The sequence below is a fragment of the Silene latifolia genome, chromosome 1 (genome assembly GCF_048544455.1).
Source record: "Silene latifolia isolate original U9 population chromosome 1, ASM4854445v1, whole genome shotgun sequence".
Lineage (NCBI taxonomy): Eukaryota > Viridiplantae > Streptophyta > Magnoliopsida > Caryophyllales > Caryophyllaceae > Silene > Silene latifolia.
Genome location: NC_133526.1, coordinates 111,154,435 through 111,174,531, shown reverse-complemented (window position 1 = coordinate 111,174,531; position 20,097 = coordinate 111,154,435). Strand labels below are relative to the sequence as shown.

The window sequence follows — 20,097 nt, the reverse complement described above, 5'->3', positions numbered from 1 at the left end:
AGGGCCAGTTTAAAAGTAGGATTTAGACTGTTGATAAGGGGCATATCTCTTTATCACATCTTGCACATCACCAAGCATCTTTAGCCAGTAGAACTGGTCCAACATGATTCATAGGTCTTCTGCACCCCAAAGTGCCCAACAAGACCACTGGAATGAGCTTCCTTGATCAGTAAGCCCATATAGGCTCCTTTTGGTATGCACAGTCTGTTACCAAGAAATAGGTAATCATTCTGAATGGTGTAGTTTCTCCCCTTCTTAATGTGGCATGCCTGCTGTAAGCTTCATTCCTCCTTAAAGTCAGCATCCTTAGCATAGAATTGCTTCATGTATTCAAACCCTAATATTCTTTGCTCCATGAAACTGAGTATGATATATCTCCTTGATAAAGCATCAACAACTACATTTGCCTTCCCTTGGATAAACTTGCTGGAAAAAGAGAATGATTGTAAAAATTCTACCCATTTAGCATGCCTTAAATTTAATTTGTGCTGGCCATTAATGTACTTGAGAGCCTCATGGTCAGAGTGTAGTACAAATGGCGTAGGTTTCAGATAATGACTCCAATGGTTCAGAGTGCTAACAATTGCATAGAATTCTTTGTCATAAGTTGAGTAATTCACTCTTACACCATTTAATTTCTCACTGAAGAATGCTATAGGCTTGTGTTCTTGCATCAACACAACACCAATTCCTATTCCACTTGCATCACAGTTTACTTCAAACAATTTATTGAAGTCTGGTAGGACAAGGACTGGTGACTGACACAACAACCTTTTGATCTCTTCAAAGGGATTTTCAGCTTTATCATTCCAGTTAAACTCTCCCTTCTTCATGCACTCAGTAACTGGTGCCATGATTGAACTGAAACCCTGAATAAAACTTCTATAGAATGAAGCCAACCTATGGAAACTTCTGACCTCTATGATGTTCTTTGGAGTTGGCCAAGTCTTGATGGCCTCAATCTTTGAGGGATCAACAGATATTCCCTCATTAGTTATCACAAAGCCTAAGAACTAGACTTCAGACTGTGTAAAGGAGCACTTCTCCAATTTGCCATACAACTTATTGGCTCTGAGTGTCTCAAATAGTTGCCTTAGATGCTGCATATGCTCATCTTTGGTGGAACTGTAAACCAAGATGTCATCAAAGTAGACAACTATGAACTTCCCCAAATGAGCCCTTAGAACTTCAGTCATTAACCTCATAAAAGTGCTGAGAGCATTAGACAGGCCAAAAGGCATGACTAGCCATTCATACAGGCCATGTTTGGTCTTAAATGTTGTCTTCCATTCATCCCATTCCCTGATTATCACCTACTGATAGCCTTGCCCCAGATCTATATTTGAAAATACCTTGGCTCCACTGAGCCCATAAAGAATGTCATCTAATCTTGGAATTGGAAATCTATACTTGACAGTGATGTTATTAATGGCCCTACTGTCAGTACACATCCTCCAAGTTCCATCCTTTTTTGGGACAAGAAGTGTAGGGATAGCACAAGGACTCAATGGCCCCCTGGCAAACCCCTTGTTCATTAACTCTCCCACCTGCTTCTGCAATTCTTGTGTTGCTTTATGATCATTTATGTAGGCTGCCTTGTTGGGGAGAGCAGCCCCTAGGATGAGATCGATGTGATGCTCTATTCCCCTGAGTGGTGGTGATCCACTAGGCAGCTCTGTAGGGAACACATCCCCATAATTCCTAAGCAGCGGTTGGATTTCAGTAGGCAGTGAAAGCCCTGCTCCTTATGCAATTCTCTTAGCAAGGAGAATCAGGATGACTTCCTTACTGTTCAGCTCCTCAACCATTTTTGATTCACCAATCATCAGCACTTCTTTAGAATGTTCAACAAGACTAGGTGGTGTAGTGTTCTTTAGAGCTGGTGGTAAAGGTGTCAGGGTGATCTTCTTCTTGTCCAGCTTAAAAGAGTAGTTGTTCTCCCTCCCCTGATGAACACAATCCTTGTTAAATTCCTAAGGTTTGTGATGTGACCATAATTAGCGCATATTTAGTCCCCTAATTGAGCCTATTTTGCATACTATTATAGCATTTCATGGCCATTTTATCCGTCAAAACTTTCCTTTTTGCTTTTCTATCGAATTTCATATGTTTTGTAGAAAAGGAGATAATAAGGCGGAAATTCCCGTCTTTCGTGCATATTTGGAAGCTTATTAATGATATTAGATGGACTAGTATGAAGAGGAGGCAAGAATGATGACCAATGATGTAGGAATAAAGAGTATAAAGAAGGGTCATAAGGTTTAAAGCAAGGAGGAAAAGCAAGGAAGGCATTGCATGAAGAAATCGCTCGAAACGCAAACCAAGGGTTGCTCATTTGGCTCTGAAAATATGCTAGATGGAACGGCGTCGAAAAAACAAGCGATCTAGGCTTTTGAATCACTCCAATAGGAGTCCGGATGAGAAAATGACGTCCGTTTTACAATCCGAGCTCAAACAAAGAAGCTGTACAAGAATCCGCGCGTCCCGCGCTGAAGACGCTCGGATTGCCCAATCCGCTCGGATTGCTCTGAATCCGCTCGGATTCTCCCACTACAATCCGAGCGTCTTGCTCTTGAATCCGCTCGGATTCCACCGCAAGAATCCGGCCGTCCCGACTCCAATCCGCTCGGATTTCTTTCCAGTGATTTTCGTGTTCTTCAAGCTCCGAGAAAGACGCCCTTCCTCTGAAAAATCCCGGAGGCTCCTTGCTCAACTTAAAAAGTGTAATTACTAGTTTAGCCCTTAGTTAACCCTAATGCATCCTCCCTAATTTCCACTATAAATACCCCATTTGTAATAATCAAACAATCAAGTTTTCAGGAGGTGGAATCAATCTTTCCTTAGATTAGATTAGTAGTAGATTAGAATAGATTATCATTTAATCTTTCCACAAAATATACATTAATCTTTCCTTTAATCATTGTTCAAGTTTATTATTGAGGAATTCAAGTTTATTATTGGGTAATTAGAAGATTATTGGGTTTATTGGGAGATTGACAACCTTCCATCAATCATCAAGTTCTTCTATTATTCTTGCTTTGTTATTGGAATCATTAGTAGGTATAATCTCTTAATCTCTTTTTAATTATTGCTAATTACTTTTATTTGTTCATCATGTTTCACTTTGTTAGTATGATTGACAACCTTGCTAGCATGTTCAATATGATGATAAGTGAGTAGTCTCTTAGCTAGGGTTAATGGGTGATTAGGGGAAACCAACATGGGGAATGATTCATGCTTAAATTAATATGCTTTCATGTTTTATTTGCTTGCTTGTTTTGATCTCAACTCATGCACATGTTATGTTTGATGAAATGCTAAGCCTATGAATCCTTGCATTTACTATCATCTCCTATCTTTTCAATGAGACTTGTAAGACATAACCCAACTCGAGTCTCATTAGACCATGCATGTTGTTGAGTAGGGAAGATTAAGTCGACTTGTAGGTGTTGTACAATCTAATCGATTCGGCTCCGGGACCCAAACTTTCCTAGGATTGTAAGATATAACCCAACTCAATCCATCACAACAATAATTGCTTGCTTATAATTTGAGAACATGTTTGTATGATCTTATCCCATGATTCCCCTATAATCCCATGACACCCTAGTGCTTTTTAATCAATTGTTTACATCTTTCCTTTTGTTGCTTGTTTATTTCCTTTATTAGCTTAGAATCATCAACCCATTATAATTGTGACAACCCCAAGCATAACCATAATTAGATTGAATAATTTGAGTAACCACCGTCCCATGGATCGACCTCGACTTACCACTAGCTAGTTGTTTGTTGAGTTTTATAAATGAGTTTGATTGGATGAGCGACGACATCGTCCACATCAGTTTGCCAAGCAACGGATGACATGCAGCCATGGGTAGCACATCACACATGACCTCATCTGAATAGTCCTTTCCAATGGAGAAAGGGCCTAAACACTGCTTGTCAACCCTGAACTCAGCTCCCTTGTTTAACCACCTCAGCTTATATGGTTGAGGGTGGTCCATAGTAGCCAGACTGAGCTTCTCAATCAAGGTATTAGAGGCAACATATGTGCAGCTTCCCCCTATCAATTATCAGGTTACAAACTCTTCCCCTGATAATGCACCTAGTCCTGAATATCTGTTGTCTTTGATCCAATTCAAGTGGCCGTGGTTGTGTATGCATGACTCTCCAAGTACCCAGATTTAGTCCTGAGTTAGGCATTACCACCATTTCAGTCTCCCCTACCTCCTCAGCTGCCTCAATTTCTAGCTCCTCTTCATTATCACAGACCAAGATTTCATCTTCTCCCCACTGTAATACCTCAAGGGAACTCAGGCTCCTCTTGGTGGGACATTCCTTGGCAAAGTGACCATATCCCTGACATTGGAAGCATTTCTTCATAGGACTGATTTTCCTTTGACCAGTCTCTATGGCCTTCTCTTTGTCAAGAGCAGGAGGCTTGACAGTTGTGACAGGCTCCCCAATCTTAACCCCTGTTGGTGGTTTGTAGAATGAAGGCCTGCTAGGGGCCTTAGTGACAACAACCTTCCCCTTACTCAGATTCTCAACTCTCAAAGCTAAGTTTACAGCCTCATCAAATGACCACACTTGTTGCATCCTCACCCTACTAGTTATCTTAGCATCCAAGCCCTCAATGAACTTAGCTATATGTTGCTCAGGCTTCTCAGTCATCTCAAATTACAAAGTCAATTGTTCAAAGTCTCTAAGGTAGGCTTCAAAAATTTGTTGGTCTTGTTTAAGTTGGGTAAGTTTGATAAACATGTCTTGGGTGTAATCTTTGGACACAAACTTTTCCCTAAGTTTCTTTATAAGCTTAAGCCAAGACTTAACTGGTTCCTTTCCCTCCATTCTTCTATGGGTTTTCATGGTCTTATGGTGGGACACTAGTTGGACTGTAATTAAGGGTATAACTGACCCAAAATAACAGAACAATAGCACAAAACTCAAGAAATTGTACCCAGATGCAGTCAATTGTCTAAATTTGCTAAAATTAGTAAATAACCTTCTAAAATCATGAAAATTGGTGACAATTTAGTTAAAAGGGCAAGCTAAAACTGTGCCAAAGAGTCTAAGTATTTTAATTAAATAATCAAAGACTGACAAACTCGCAATGCTCTCTGAAAATGAACTTAAAGCAGACTGTGACTGATAGTTCCCTTCTCAAAGCACTAAGCCAATGAGATAGGGTTGTGATCCCTGGTTCCAGAACACAGCAAAGACTCAAGGGCTCACTAATCCAGCACTAAGCAAAGATCAATCTCCAACACACAGCCAAGAGAGTTGTTTCAGAAATAATGTTTCAGAAAGCTATATTTTAGTTTAAACTTAATTTGCCTTTCTCATAGCTGCAGCTGGGCTTATAAAGGCCTAGTAAAATCAGGTTCAAACGTTCATACAAGGCCATCTAATGGTTCAGATTGATCCATTATACAATATAAACTGACAGCTAAAAGATTTTGAGGAAAACAACATAAACAGACAAACTGATAAAGCAATAAAGCAAAAAGCAATTTCAGTCCTTTGTTGGCTTGTGCAGGCTATTGCAGTATCATTTAAAAGCTTTGCCTTGGCTTGGTCCTTTGTCTGGTGAGTCACATAAGGAGGCTTCCTCACATAGCACCCAAAGTTGGTGCTTAAACAAAAGTTGGGGTCCTGTAGTGGTCTTAGAACCACATATACTTCTGAAACTGGCTAATGATGAACTAATGACTCTTAACTGATAAAGGAAAATGATTAGGGCCTTTCTGGTGCTTGTCTTACTAGCTTATTTACACTAAAATTAGGACTTGGACTTAGGGACATGGGTTTGAGCTAGAGGTGATCAAATGGCCCAAGCCCATTGGCCCGAACCGGCCCAGCCCGCTTTTTTGAAGGGCTTGGGCCTTTTATTTTGGCCCAAAAAAGCCCATGGGCCGGCCCAAAAAAGCCCAATGTATTTTTGGGTCGGGTTTGGGCCAAGCGTTTGGCCCAAATTCAGGCCCGGCCAGACCCATATTTATTAATTAGGGAATATTTTTCTTATAAAATTTGTTTAAGTAGCGTAAATTTTATATATAATTCCTTATAAACTCATGTATATATTTATTGAGATTTAAAAGCGATGTTCACGTAACATAAATCATATCTACTAGATATGATTAAGCATTATAATGTGTCGATGATTGTCTTTTATTCTATTTTTGGAGATTAATTCATATGTATTTCATCATACTTTGTACGATTTTTTATACTAAGTGCACATTTAAAGTACAAGTTGAAGGTATTATATTACTTATCTCATTCGGTAAGTCGTAAATTTTAGGGCCCGAAAAACCCATATAGGCCCAAAAGCCCGATTTAGCCCATAAGGGCCGAGCTTGGGCTCACTAAATAGGCCCTCTCATTTGGCCCGGTCCGGCCCAACCCGCACATGTGGGCCATTTTTATCATACCGGCCCGGCCTAAGCCCGTATAGGCCCGGCCCATGATCAGCTCTAGTTTGAGCCACTTGACCATCCCTAGTATCCCTGAATTAGGCCTCTTGACCTGGTTCTAACTGAGCATGCTAAGCCTGTTTGCTGGTTAGCTGGGTTTGTGTTGTCTTGATTTGAGTGCTTGGCCTGGGACCTGGTAAGGGCAGGCTCAGGATTTGGGTATGCCTGCTGATCACCTGCTTTACTAGTGATACCGAATCAACTCCCTCCAGAGCTCATGACTCGATTTCCCCTGACTCAAGTCCCAAGGCTCACCAAAGTGGGCCCACTCCGCTCACTTCTCATCATAATCAAGGGCTTAAGCCCGCGATAGGCTCCCGATCATTCTTACCCTTCTCCAGAAGACAAACTTAAAACCGACAAACAAAGGCACCCTACTAGGGTTCTCCCTCCCGGGCTCAAACCAAGTCGGCACACGAACTAAAATGTTAATGTAATCAATCCCAACCTAACCAACTTCTGTTGATGGACAAGGGTCAAAACAGAAAATTATTACCAAATAGACACAACAATACAATTCCTTTGTTTAAACCCAACAACCCCTCCTCAACAACTAATTTAATGAAACTTAATTAGATAAATTACACCATGTCGGGGTTCAATGTCACCTGGTAAAGAGACTACTTGTAATACCCGGATTGTTTGGGACCTGTAAAAGTACCTTGGGATGCGCGAGGAGACCTTAGAGTTGGTGGGAACTACTCGGAAGCAAGGAATGACCGTACAATAGACTTATTATAACCTAGACTAGACCTAGTGGGACTGCAGTAGATCGAGTAGGGTGTTTAATTGATCGAGTGGCTGACACTCGGTTGAGTGGGCGAGCACTCGGCCGAGTGAGTGGCCCTCGATTGAGTGCCACTATGCAGCACCCGATAAACACCAATTTCGGGATTACACCTTATCTTATCCAAATCATTTCCTCCTTCTTCCTTCTTACTCTAAACTATCTCCCTTCTCTCTAAAACCCTCACAAACACACTCTCATGGGATTCAAGCTTGATTTGGCGGATTGTTCATCCTGTTTCTTCATTCGTCTTACTTTGTAAGTTAAGATCTACTCTTCTTTAATTAGTTTAACCCTAATCTTTTGGGGGTTTTGTGGTGGTTAATTAGTTAGTATTAAGGGTATGTTTTATGGGTAATTAATGGGTGATAATAAGGGATTTTATGGTGTATAATGGTGTAGGATGTACTTGTGATATTATTGTGTGGTTTGTATAGGATGAGACGGAATCGGGTCGGATTCGAGTAGCTTATGAAGATTGCTAAAAGGTAGGTTAATCCTACTCGATTTCAATAATGTGGTGTTGTTAATGTTGTAATTAGTGTTATATAATTAGGGCATTTGCATTATAACATGTTTAGTGGTTAATTGCATCACTAAGGAGATGATTGTGATATATTGGGTTGTAATTTAGGTATTGGTTATTATTATATATGTTGTGGATGTGTTGCTGTGGAGGAGACAGAAGGTGGTTGGAAGACCGTCTTTCGCTTGAGTTGCCTCCTGGAGCTTCCCACTCCAAGAGGGATGTGCACATTAATGACTTGAGTACGGAGGGACGTGTGTGGATGAGACACGACGTCTGGCAGGGGATCCGATTGGCTTCCAGACCCGGTACGTCTGGGCGTGTCCCGGTACCTTTGTGTGAGGAATGGTGTCGTGGGCGTGTCCCTGGCACCGGTGGTTGTGAGTACGTCTGGGCGTATTCCGGTAGCGACATTGTGATTGTATACTCGTATCTCATTCATATCATTGGTATGTTGCATATTTAGTTATCATGTTGTGTCTTATATTTATTTATTGAAACTGACGTGTTGTATGTCCGTGTAATTGTCACCTATTTCCGAGGTGACCTGTGTCAATCCATATGATATTTCCGCTCATATGGGGAGCAGGTTAAGTACGGGTTGTTTTGAGGTCACGCGGGAGACGGTGTGGGAAATATCGGTATACTTCCTCTAAAATTCGGATTATAACGAAATTATAATTATGAAAAACTAGTCATAAACGAATTTACATAAACAAAAGGAGTAGAAATTTAGAATTAACCTTTAGTCCTAGCAAATTCGGCCTAAGAACAAATATCGAATTGATATTCTCCTAATCGTTGCACCCAAAATGCTATGAGAAATGCCTCTCAATTTGCTAGAATGAGATCCCTAATTTCTAATTAATTTTTAGGGTTTTTGTGTGATGAGTGAATTAGGTCAAAAAGGAATAAGAGAAATGATCTCCTACTCTCTTCATATAACCGAAAATGAGGAGGAAAATTAGGAAGATATTTTTTCTTTCTATTTTTCCTCTAAACCGTGTACTTCAAATAAGGAGATAAATCTCTTTATTTTCGGTTGGTTTTGTTTTGTATAAAATGCGTATATTTTACCAATTGTCATTTATTTCATCACGTATTTAATAAGTCCACACACAACAACTTTTAGTCGATTTATTAATACCGGTCTGTAATAATTTATTATGACAATCTCGTATAATATATACTTTAACTATAAATATCGCATATTTATAATTTACTAATTAAATGTAACTGGTTACGTTTAATTACGAATTAACATCTTAATTCGTTTAAGCTAACATTATATACAATAATTAAATATAACGGTTTATATTCAATTTACGAATTGACAGTTAATTCGTCTCAGCTAATATTATTTAATTGTATTAAATAATCGTCTCATCATCACATTGACTAACTGTTTAGTCAAATACATGAACTAACCTTTTAGTCATATAAGGCATCAATGTGATTATATCTTCATACAATCACATCTCTCATACACATCCTTTAGGTGTGACTTTTAGGGACCAGTTGATCACCGCCATCAGTATGATAATAACGTCAAATTTCTAGCAAGCCAACCGTCATTAAGTAAACGTTAATCAACTGATAAAATACAAAGTATACCCTTGTGAACCTATAAGAGATTTATATACGTTATCACACTAACTGTGGAGGACACAAGCTCCAACAAACTCCCACTTGTCCTCACAAGTGTATGTGCGATAACCGATTCTCATATCCTAAAATTTTTCCCACTCAATGTAAAACAATTTACAAAATCCGTATTCACAAAGGTCGTATTTTACAAGTGATCAATATCAAGAGTGGTTTTCCCGAGTAGAGAGTAACTTATCTGATAAACGAATCATCATTCGAGCATGGCCATGCATTTCAGTTACAACTCCTCGAGTGGCCCTGAGAAATAACTAAACCTGATAAAGGTTGGATATTTTCTTCAACTCGAATCCTGTAGATATAAGCACAGTATGAAATGACCCAGAAAAAATATGCTTAGCCTCCAGTTACGGTCGACCATGAGAAAGAAACCAAAGTCACCCAAAAACTGCCTTAATCTCAAGAGACAGTCGATAGTCAAAAGAATCGACTCTAGGAACACAATGGACGTCCAATCCACGACCTGGCACTGAATGTTTTTAAACATTTAGGACTCCATTACGTTGTCACAATTTGTCCTACGAGGTATCGTTATAACTCGCATCTGTGATCGATCAGCCAACCGTTTGACTTATGGCTCGTTGAACCCACCATCAATCAACTTCACAAAATAATAGCCAGAGTTATCAGCTCATGTAGGCGATTACGGACCAAAATAAATATAATGTAATTCAGTTCACTTTGTGGCGTTCAATGTTGTCGTACAATCCACATGAAAAACAAAATATGAAATAAAACGATGAAGTTAGAAATAGCATATGAAAAAGATAATGTATCGAATCCATAATCAACTAGTACAACTCAGGAACACATTTAATTCCCATGGAAATAACGTGCCCTTCATGCTTATCATATGACAATGGTTTAGTGAGAGGGTCCGCGATGTTGCCATCTGGAGCAATCTTGTCAATCACTATATCCTCTTGCTCCACGTAATCACGAATCAGGTGAGCCTTCCGATGTACATGTCTAGACTTGTTGCTAGACTTAGGCTCCTTAGCCTGGAAGATGGCACCTCTATTGTCATAATAGATGGTGATTGGGTCATTCGAACTAGGAACTATGGTTAGTCCTTGTAAGAATTGACGCATCCATATAGCTTCCTTTTCGCTTTCATCAAGCGGCATAGTACTCGGATTTAGTAGTAGAATCTGCTACAACATCCTGCTTGGAACTCTTCCAGCTGACCGCAACACCATTAAGAGTAAAGACAAATCCAGACTAAGTTTTCGAATCATCTCGATCCGTTTGGAAGCTAGCATCTGCGTAACCGATTGCGCATAGCTTAGTATCTCCTCCATAAGTCAATACCCAATCCTTAGTCCTCCGTAGGTACTTAAGGATGTTTTTAACAGCCACCTAGTGTGTTTCAATTGGATTGCGTTGGTACCGACTCATCATACTCAATGCATATGCCACGTCTGGACGTGTGCATATCATGGCATACATGATTGATCCTATGGCTGATGCATAAGGAACACGACTCATGCGTTCAATCCCTTCAGGTGTCGTGGGTGACTGAGACTTGCTCAAATGCATCCCAGACGTCATTGGAAGGTTCCCCTTCTTGGAGTTGGTCATGCTGAACCTTTCAAGAATCTTATCTAAATAAGACTCTTGACTCAGTGATAACATCCGTCGTGATCTATCTCGATAGATACGGATTCCCAATATGCGTTGTGCCTCACCCAGATCTTTCATCTGGAAATGGTTCTTCAACCATCCTTTAACCGAAGATAAGAGAGGAATGTCATTCCCAATCAAGAGTATATCATCAACATACAATATCAAGAAAACAATCTTGCTCCCACTCGACTTGATATATAAGCATGGTTCCTCGACCGATCGAGTGAAACCATACTCTTTTATCACCTGGTCGAAACGATGATTCCAACTCCGAGAAGCTTGCTTAAGTCCACAATTGGAACGCTTAAGCTTGCACACTTTCTTAGGATTTTCAGGATCTATGAAACCTTCAGGTTGTACCATGTACAACTCCTCCTCTAAATAACCGTTTAAGAAGGCGGTTTTCACATCCATTTGCCAAATTTCATAGTCATGAAAAGCGGCAATCGCTAAGATTATCTGAATGGAACGCAGCATAACTACGGGTGCAAAAATTTCATCATAATGCAATCCGTGCACTTGAGTGAAACCTTTTGCCACTAGTCATGCCTTATAGGTATCTGGTTGCCAGTCTACAGAATGCTTTATTTTGTAAAGCCATTTGCACTGCAGAGGTCATACCTTATTAGGTAAATCAACAAGATCCCATACGTCATTCTCATACATGGAGTCCATCTCAGATTGCATGGCTTCAAGCCATAGCTTAGAGTCGGAACAGGTCATGGCACCTTTATAGGTAGCGGGTTCATTACTCTCTAGGAGTAAAACATCATTCTCCTCGACCATACCAATGTATCTGTCTGGAGGATTAAAGACTCTACCCGACCTCCTAGGTTCCTGAGGAATATTAACCGTATCATCAGTTGAAGGAACATCTTCCTCCATCTGTTCCTCGGTTGTTGATTCTTGAATCTCCGACAGCTCGAAGGTTCTATTACTTGACTTGTTCTCGAGAAATTCTTTCTCTAAGAACTTTGCACTAGCCGCAACAAAAACTCGATGTTCGGTAGGCGAATAGAAGTAATGACCAAACATTCCTTTTGGATAACCAATAAAGTATGTCTTGACCGATCGCGGGCCGAGCTTATCCTCGTATCTCCACTTGACATAAGCCTCGCAGCCCCAAACCCGAATAAAGGACAAGTTAGGGACCGTTCCCTTCCACATTTCATATGGAGTCTTGTCGCAGACTTTAGACGGACTTGATTAAGTATAAGAGCAGCTGACAAAAGAGCAAAACCCCATAATGAATCAGGTACTACCGTGTGACTCATCATGGATCGAACCATATCAAGTAGTGTTCGATTTCTCCGTTCGGACACACCATTTAATTGAGGTGTTCCAGGTGGAGTTAACTGTAAAACGATTCCACAGTCTTTAAGGTGTTGATCAAACTCATTTGAAAGATATTCGCCACCCCGATCTGAACGGAGTGCTTTAACCTTTCTTCCCAGTTGGTTCTCAACCTTGTTCTGGTATTCCTTGAATTTTTCAAAGGACTCACTTTTATGCTTCATTAAGTAGACATATCCGTATCTACTCAAATCGTCCGTGAAAGTGATAAAATATCTATAGCCATCTCTTGCGGTAATTGACATAGGTCCACATACATTAGTATGTATGAGTCCTAATAGGTCACTAGCGCGCATTCCAACACCTTTGAAGAAAATTCGAGTCATTTTGCCGATAAGACATGATTCACATGTGCCAAAAGTAGAAAAATCGAATGCGGGAATAGTCCCATTCTCGATGAGTTTTTTTACACGTTTTTCATTTATGTGTCACATTCGACAATGCCATAGATAAGTTTGATCTTTGTCACCAACCTTTAATTTCTTATTATTCACATGTAATATATCTGTGGTTTGATCTAAGATGTAAATTCCATTTATGGAAACTGCTTTGCCATAAACCATTTCATTGAAAGAGAAAATACAGCTATTATCCATTATTGAAAATGAAAAACCGTCTTTATCAAGTACGGAAACAGAAATAATGTTCTTAGATAAACTGGGTACATAGTAACAGTTATATAAATATAACTTAAAACCACTAGGGAGCTGGATTACATATGTTCCCATTGAGACTGCAGCAACTCATGCTCCATTCCCGACTCGCAGGTCCACATCACCCTTTGCGAGAGGTGTGATATTTTTTAGGCCCTGCAAATGATTACACAGATGAGAACCACAACCAGTATCAAGTACCCAAGTTCCAAAACTTGCATGGTTAATCTCAATCATATGAATATAAGATGACATACCAACAGGAGTGACGCGGCCTGCTTTTATGTCCTCACGGTACACGGGACAGTTCCTCCTCCAATGCACAGTCTTGTGACAATGGTGGCATTCAACGTTACCGTCCTTGCTCTTTGCCTTGCCTTGTGAGCCACTAGTCTCACCAGGCCCACTCTTACCGTTTCCTGACTTCTTAAACTTTGGCTTTCCTACAGTTAGGTCGCCGTGAGCCTTGCCCTTTCCCTTATTCTTGTTGGAAATCATGAGAACATCTTGCTTCATGCTCCCACTCAATTTCATATCCTTCTCGGTCTGTAGGAGAAGTGAGTATAGCTCATGAGGACTTTTATTCATGTCATTCATGTAGTAATTTGCCCTAAAGAGGGCAAAACCATCATGAAGTGAATGAAGCATACGGTCAATGACTATGCTCTCACTGATTTTGCAATCAAGTGCCTCCAGTTTCTCGACATTCTCAATCATGTTAAGAATGTGTGGGCTAACCGGTTGGCTCTTCTGGAGTTTCGCATCAAAGAAGCGACAGGTATGCTCATAAGTAACGATTCTTGGTGCTTTTGAGAACTCATTAGTGAGCGTGGTGAAAATCTTGTTTGCACCTTGGGCAATGAAGCGTCTTTGCAAATTGGTTTCCATTGCAAAAATGAGTACGTTCTTTATCGCACAGCCTTCCATAACGAAGTCACTATAAGCAATTGACTCGTTAGCTCTTGCATTGGGGGCCTGGGTTTGGCGGTATTGGCTCAGTTAAATACTTGAGCTTACCGTCAGCAATGGCAACATTCTGTAATGATGCCTCCCAGTCCGCAAAGTTGGACTCGTCATTCTTTAGTCGTGTGAACTGATTCATGTGGTCCATGAAAGCTTTTAGCCAGGACTCGCGTCCAAGTGTGGCACTTGGCATAGGGATATCATTATTTCCAGCCATTTGTTGTAAGCAGTATTATCAAAATAAAACGTATTCTACACTTTGAAAAGAAGAAAAATATAATAAGCATACTCATCGTTATGATTTAAGTCTAATGCAATACTGTTATAACGCGAAGACTCAAGCATTTATATAATTGACCTTCCTCAAGAATTATATAAATGATCCGAAGACTCAATTATCTGTAAATTGATAAGCCAACCTCTTGGCTAATTCTACTTTTAGAATTCTTGGTCGATAAATTTCTGTAAATTCTATCTATAGTCCATCATAATCACGAGAAACTCTTCGGAGTATAATGTTGAGGTAAACTAAGTCAACAAAAACTATTTACCCAACGTAGAAGGGGTCATATGGAGAGTAAGGTCCTATATGCCTACCGACGAAGAAGGGATTCATAGATGTTTGCCCTTATAAAGACTAGTCTCAATTTCAGTTATAGAGGAAGATCCCATCAACTTTATTTTAATTCATTTTAAGTGAACTAATATCTAGCATGCGAGAATGAATAAACTAAGGTGATGGCTTAAAAAATGTGTGACATCTGTATGTCTATGAAAACTAACATCCAAACTATATGAGTAAATTTTCATGCATTTTAGTAGGTGGTTTGGTTTAGGCGGAATATGATGCACTAACTAACATGCAATGAAAAGCAATAAGAATGGAAAAACGTAAAACAAAAATAAAGTCCTTGTGTGGCCTATCTACCAAAATGAACATTAATACAACTTTGGAATCCATCCTTGGACTCGAGAAGCTTGTCTTGATGTTCCATCTTGGTCCATGTAGCGGGAGTGAGCAATCCAATCTCCATCTTTAGTCTTCTCAAAATTACAATTAATAAATTACAAAATAAACCTATTTACATTCTAATTTCAAAACCATAATACTTAAAGAAAACCAAAAGGAGATACGAGATCTCAAAATTACATTAAAATTATGTTTCCATCATTACGAAAACATAATTAACTAAGGCCACACTAGGTATTACAAATTACAACCGATTGCAAAAATACGTAAATTAACCATTCAACAAAATAAAAATGCATCAACTATAAATTAATCATTCAAGACATAATTCCTTAATTATGTAGAGTAATTTATCCAAACCACCTATTTAAAATGATCAAATTATGTGACAATTCCTCAATTACTCACAATAATTTCAATCTTAATTCACATTAACCTATAATATGAATTAATCTACCATTATTTTAAACTTCTTTAAAATAATTTGGGTATCTCTACTTTGTGAACTCTTTCACAACAAACAATCATACATTATAAAAGTAATGTATAATTACAATTGGCCAAAATAAAAAAAAAAACATTTTCTTTTCCTCTCGGCATTTCCACAAAACCGAAAAAAACAGAATTTTTTTTTCTTTTCCTCTCGGCATTTCCACAAAAACGAAAAAAACAGAATTTTTTTTTTCTTTTTCTCTCGGCAATCCCACAAAAACGAAAAAGACAGATTTTTTTTTTTCTTAATCGAAAACAACCACTTTTATATGAACAATTTGTTTAAAGTTGCTAGTAGAACAAGATTGGCATAATCAACATCTTATTAATTTAAACATATATTCAAACTAGATGATTCAATTTAACCTCTTAAATGAATATCTAAATCATGATTAAATCGATTATCCGGATATTTGATTCATCATAATTGATTTGAACATTATTAAATTTAATGAATCATGATTATAAATATCAATTTAAAACCATGTATGCCAAAAACTATATAGCAAAACAAATGAACATCATATATCAAAACAATTTCCATTTACATTTTAATTTAATTCTTATTAAATCAAAACATCTACAAATTTATCATATTATCATCTTAACATATTAAAACAACAATATGGATAAATCAAATGGAAACAAAACATCAAAAATCAAAAATTATTTTGGCAAAAATAAAAAAATCCTCACGGCCGATTTTTTTTTTTTTTTCGATTCTTCAAATTTTTTTTGTTTAAATTCATTTATGAAAATCATATAAAATAATTTCGTGGCCTATGCTCTGATACCACTTGTGGGAAATATCGGTATACTTCCTCTAAAATTCGGATTATAACGAAATTATAATTATGAAAAACTAGTCATAAACGAATTTACATAAACAAAAGGAGTAGAGATTTAGAATTAACCTTTAGTCCTAGAAAATTCGGCCTAAGAACAAATATCGAATTGATATTCTCCTAATCGTTGCACCCAAAATGCTATGAGAAATGCCTCTCAATTTGCTAGAATGAGATCCATAATTTCTGATTAATTTTTAGGGTTTTTGTGTGATGAGTGAATTAGGTAAAAAAGGAATAAGAGAAATGATCTCCTACTCTCTTCATATAACCGAAAATGAGGAGGAAAATTAGGAAGATATTTTTTCTTTCTATTTTTCCTCTAAACCGTGTACTTCAAATAAGGAGATAAATCTCCTTATTTTCGGTTGGTTTTGTTTTGTATAAAATGCGTATATTTTATCAATTGTCATTTATTTCGTCACGTATTTAATAAGTCCACACGCAACAGCTTGTAGTCGATTTATTAATACTGGCCTGTAATAATTTATTATGACAATCTCGTATAATATATACTTTAACTATAAATATCGCATATTTATAATTTGCTAATTAAATGTAACTGGTTACGTTTAATTACAAATTAACATCTTAATTCGTTTAAGCTAACATTATATAGAATAATTAAATATAACGGTTTATATTCAATTTACGAATTGACAGTTAATTCGTCTCAGCTAATATTATTTAATTGTATTAAATAATCGTCTCATCATCACATTGACTAACTGTTTAGTCAAATACATGAACTAACCTTTTAGTCATATAAGGCATCAATGTGATTATATCTTCATACAATCACATCTCTCATACACATCCTTTAGGTGTGACTTTTAGGGACCAGTTGATCACCGCCATCAGTATGATAATAACGTCAAATTTCTAGCAAGCCAACCGTCATTAAGTAAACGTTAATCAGCGATAAAATACAAAGTATACCCTTGTGAACCTATAAGAGATTTATATACGTTATCACACTAACTGTGGAGGACACAAGCTCCAACAAACTCCCACTTGTCCTCACAAGTGTATGTGCGATAACCGATTCTCATATCCTAAAATTTTTCCCACTCAATGTAAAACAATTTACAAAATCCGTATTCACAAAGGTCGTATTTTACAAGTGATCAATATCAAGAGTGGTTTTCCCGAGTAGAGAGTAACTTATCTGATAAACGAATCATCATTCGAGCATGGCCATGCATTTCAATTACAACTCCTCGAGTGGCCCCGAGAAATAACTAAACCCGATAAAGGTTGGATATTTTCTTCAACTCGAATCCTGCAGATATAAGCACAATATGAAATGACCCGAGAAAAAATATGCTTAGCCTCCGATTCTGACGGTCGACCATGAGAAAGAAACCAAAGTCACCCAAAAAGTGCCTTAATCTCAAGAGACAATCGATAGTCAAAAGAATCGACTCTAGGAACACAATGGACGTCCAATCCACGACCGGCATTGAATGTTTTTAAACAGTTAGGACTCCATTACGTTGTCACAATTTGTCCTACGAGGTATCGTTATAACTCGCATCTGTGATCGATCAGCCAACCGTTTGACTTATGGCTCGTTGAACCCACCATCAATCAACTTCACAAAATAATAGCCAGAGTTATCAGCTCATGTAGGCGATTACGGACCAAAATAAATATAATGTAATTCAGTTCACTTTGTGGCGTTCAATGTTGTCGTACAATCCACATGAAAAACAAAATATGAAATAAAACGATGAAGTTAGAAATAGCATATGAAAAAGATAATGTATCGAATCCATAATCAACTAGTACAACTCAGGAACACATTTAATTCCCATGGAAATAACGTGCCCTTCATGCTTATCATATGACAATGGTTTAGTGAGAGGGTCCGCGATGTTGCCATCTGGAGCAATCTTGTCAATCACTATATCCTCTTGCTCCACGTAATCACGAATCAGGTGAGCCTTCCGATGTACATGTCTAGACTTGTTGCTAGACTTAGGCTCCTTAGCCTGGAAGATGGCACCTCTATTGTCATAATAGATGGTGATTGGGTCATTCGAACTAGGAACTATGGTTAGTCCTTGTAAGAATTGACGCATCCATATAGCTTCCTTTGCTGCTTCTGAAGCGGCATAGTACTCGGATTTAGTAGTAGAATCTGCTACAACATCCTGCTTGGAACTCTTCCAGCTGACCGCAACACCATTAAGAGTAAAGACAAATCCAGACTAAGTTTTCGAATCATCTCGATCCGTTTGGAAGCTAGCATCTGCGTAACCGATTGCACATAGCTTAGTATCTCCTCCATAAGTCAATACCCAATCCTTAGTCCTCCGTAGGTACTTAAGGATGTTTTTAACAGCCACCTAGTGTGTTTCAATTGGATTGCGTTGGTACCGACTCATCATACTCAATGCATATGCCACGTCTGGACGTGTGCATATCATGGCATACATGATTGATCCTATGGCTGATGCATAAGGAACACGACTCATGCGTTCAATCCCTTTAGGTGTCGTGGGTGACTGAGACTTGCTCAAATGCATCCCAGACGTCATTGGAAGGTTCCCCTTCTTGGAGTTGGTCATGCTGAACCTTTCAAGAATCTTATCTAAATAAGACTCTTGACTCAGTGATAACATCCGTCGTGATCTATCTCGATAGATACGGATTCCCAATATGCGTTGTGCCTCACCCAGATCTTTCATCTGGAAATGGTTCTTCAACCATCCTTTAACCGAAGATAAGAGAGGAATGTCATTCCCAATCAAGAGTATATCATCAACATACAATATCAAGAAAACAATCTTGCTCCCACTCGACTTGATATATAAGCATGGTTCCTCGACCGATCGAGTGAAACCATACTCTTTTATCACCTGGTCGAAACGATGATTCCAACTCCGAGAAGCTTGCTTAAGTCCACAATTGGAACGCTTAAGCTTGCACACTTTCTTAGGATTTTCAGGATCTATGAAACCTTCAGGTTGTACCATGTACAACTCCTCCTCTAAATAACCGTTTAAGAAGGCGGTTTTCACATCCATTTGCCAAATTTCATAGTCATGAAAAGCGGCAATCGCTAAGATTATCTGAATGGAACGCAGCATAACTACGGGTGCAAAAATTTCATCATAATGCAATCCGTGCACTTGAGTGAAACCTTTTGCCACTAGTCATGCCTTATAGGTATCTGGTTGCCGAGTCTGAGAATGCTTTATTTTGTAAAGCCATTTGCACCTTGCAGAGGTCATACCTTATTAGGTAAATCAACAAGATCCCATACGTCATTCTCATACATGGAGTCCATCTCAGATTGCATGGCTTCAAGCCATAGCTTAGAGTCGGAACAGGTCATGGCACCTTTATAGGTAGCGGGTTCATTACTCTCTAGGAGTAAAACATCATTCTCCTCGACCATACCAATGTATCGTGCGGAGGATTAAAGACTCTACCCGACCTCCTAGGTTCCTGAGGAATATTAACCGTATCATCAGTTGAAGGAACATCTTCCTCCATCTGTTCCTCGGTTGTTGATTCTTGAATCTCCGACAGCTCGAAGGTTCTATTACTTGACTTGTTCTCGAGAAATTCTTTCTCTAAGAACTTTGCACTAGCCGCAACAAAAACTCGATGTTCGGTAGGCGAATAGAAGTAATGACCAAACATTCCTTTTGGATAACCAATAAAGTATGTCTTGACCGATCGCGGGCCGAGCTTATCCTCGTATCTCCACTTGACATAAGCCTCGCAGCC

General features: G+C 38.6%; 1 protein-coding gene across 1 annotated transcript; it reads right to left on the bottom strand.

Annotated features, from left to right (window-relative positions):
- Nucleotides 1-1,013: 1,013 nt before the first annotated feature.
- LOC141653113 (uncharacterized) lies at nucleotides 1,014-4,674 on the bottom strand. Its single transcript, XM_074460766.1, has 5 exons — nucleotides 4,179-4,674; nucleotides 3,894-4,063; nucleotides 1,790-1,973; nucleotides 1,353-1,675; nucleotides 1,014-1,283 (listed from the first exon to the last, which is right to left on the bottom strand). Exons 1-5 carry the CDS (start codon nucleotides 4,672-4,674, stop codon nucleotides 1,014-1,016), a joined length of 1,443 nt encoding a protein of 480 aa, XP_074316867.1.
- Between the last annotated feature and the right edge of the window lie 15,423 nt (nucleotides 4,675-20,097).